The sequence below is a fragment of the Buceros rhinoceros genome, unplaced genomic scaffold (assembly GCF_000710305.1).
Source record: "Buceros rhinoceros silvestris isolate BGI_N320 unplaced genomic scaffold, ASM71030v1 scaffold20078, whole genome shotgun sequence".
Taxonomy (NCBI): Eukaryota; Metazoa; Chordata; class Aves; order Bucerotiformes; family Bucerotidae; genus Buceros; species Buceros rhinoceros.
The window spans coordinates 5439-6911 of record NW_010427669.1 but is presented as its reverse complement, the minus strand read 5'-3'; the positions used below and the strand labels follow the sequence as shown (position 1 = coordinate 6911).

At 56.0% G+C, this 1473-nt stretch overlaps 1 protein-coding gene across 1 annotated transcript in view; it reads left to right on the top strand.

Moving 5' to 3' along the window:
* The first annotated feature begins 974 nt into the window (after positions 1-974).
* SHMT1 (serine hydroxymethyltransferase 1 (soluble)) overlaps positions 975-1473 on the top strand; it is a 4398-nt gene continuing 3899 nt past the window's right edge. Inside the window, 1 exon segment of the mRNA XM_010142008.1 lies at positions 975-1064. Coding sequence (XP_010140310.1) covers positions 975-1064 — 90 coding nt within the window.

Here is a 1473-nt window from a genome sequence, read left to right as displayed (position 1 = left end):
CATGCTGAACCCTGCCCTGCTCAAAGCCAGCGCACTGCACTCTGCCCTCTCCTTCGCAGCCCTTTCCCCATCTCAGTCCCGCTTTTCTGGCAGTGCAGATGCCCTGTCTGGGCTCGGGCAGGAGGGCAGCTAGGTGGCCCTGTCTAGCGAGGCAGCCTGCAGCAGGCCCATGCTGAACAGACTTCAGCAGCTTGGCACAGGCAAACTGAGCACGATTGCTTAATAACCTGCTCACGGCCCTTCGCTGGCCTTGCAGGGTTAATGGGTAAAGAGATGCTTTGTTTTCAGCCAAGGCAGAGCTGTCATGCCTGCCCGGCAGCTTGTGCTCTGTGTTATAATGTTTTCAGTGGTTGCACGGAAAGGGGCAGGGGCACGGGGTCAAGCTGAGGCAGAGCTGGAACCACAAGCGTCATTTAGGGGTTGGGGCAGGACTCTGACCTGCTGGGGGTCTGCCCTCACAGCTAACGAGCAAGGGAAAGCAGCCGAGAGGTTTAGGCGTGCTGGGGAATGCAACACACATTAAAACTGAGGTCTGTGGGTTCGACCACTTCACTGTCCTTGAGATTAAACAGCAGTTTCAATGAGACACTCTTCGTCTGTGAGGGCCATTGCTGGCATTTCCTAGGAGCCCTAAGACTGACAGATATACAGGGGTGAGAGGGAAAGGCTTTGTTCGTGTTGCTGATCCACGTGTAGGTTCCATGCCCAGGCAAGGTGGGGACGGGAGAGTACCAGAAATTATCAAACCACTATAATTAATGAATTGATCTTAAACCAGTGGGAGAAACCTGACAGTTGTCTGTGTTTTCCTTGCCCAGTGGGCCCCAGTCCATGGCTGGTCCCTCTGTGTTTCTGGGAAAGACATGGAACGGGAGCCGGCAGGGCACAGGGACACGGCGCGGAGGCACCCAGCCCTGCTGCCATCTCACAAACTCCCCTCTCCACTGGCAGGTGACCTTGGACACAGCGGGAAGATGGCAAACTCAACACAAGGCCCCAGCGCAGAGCTCTGGGCCTCCCATAAAAGGATGCTAATAGAACCGCTCGAGAGCAACGACCCGGAGGTGAGAGCCCCTTTCTGTCCCCCGCCCAGCAGCTGCTTCGTTCATACCCTAGACAGCCGTGGGGATGCCAGCCTCCTTGAGCCAGGGGTGTGGCAAGGAGACGGTCCAAGGCTGGTGGGACCCATCCATGCTCTGTGTCCTTGCTGAGGGAGGGCATTCTCCAACCATCTGCAGATATCATGGTCATAACTTCACATCTAGAGCTCATACCCCTCTGCTTGAAGTTCTAATGTCCACACCAGAGCAGCCGGCCCACTAGGCCGTGGAGCACGGTTGCCCGTGGCTCTCCAGCCCAAATGGGAGCTGAATTATCTGGCAAGTCAAAACCCAAAACATACAATCACAGAATTGTTTGGGTTGGAAAAGCCCTTTCAGCTCATCGAGTCCCCCCGTTCCCCAGCACAGACAG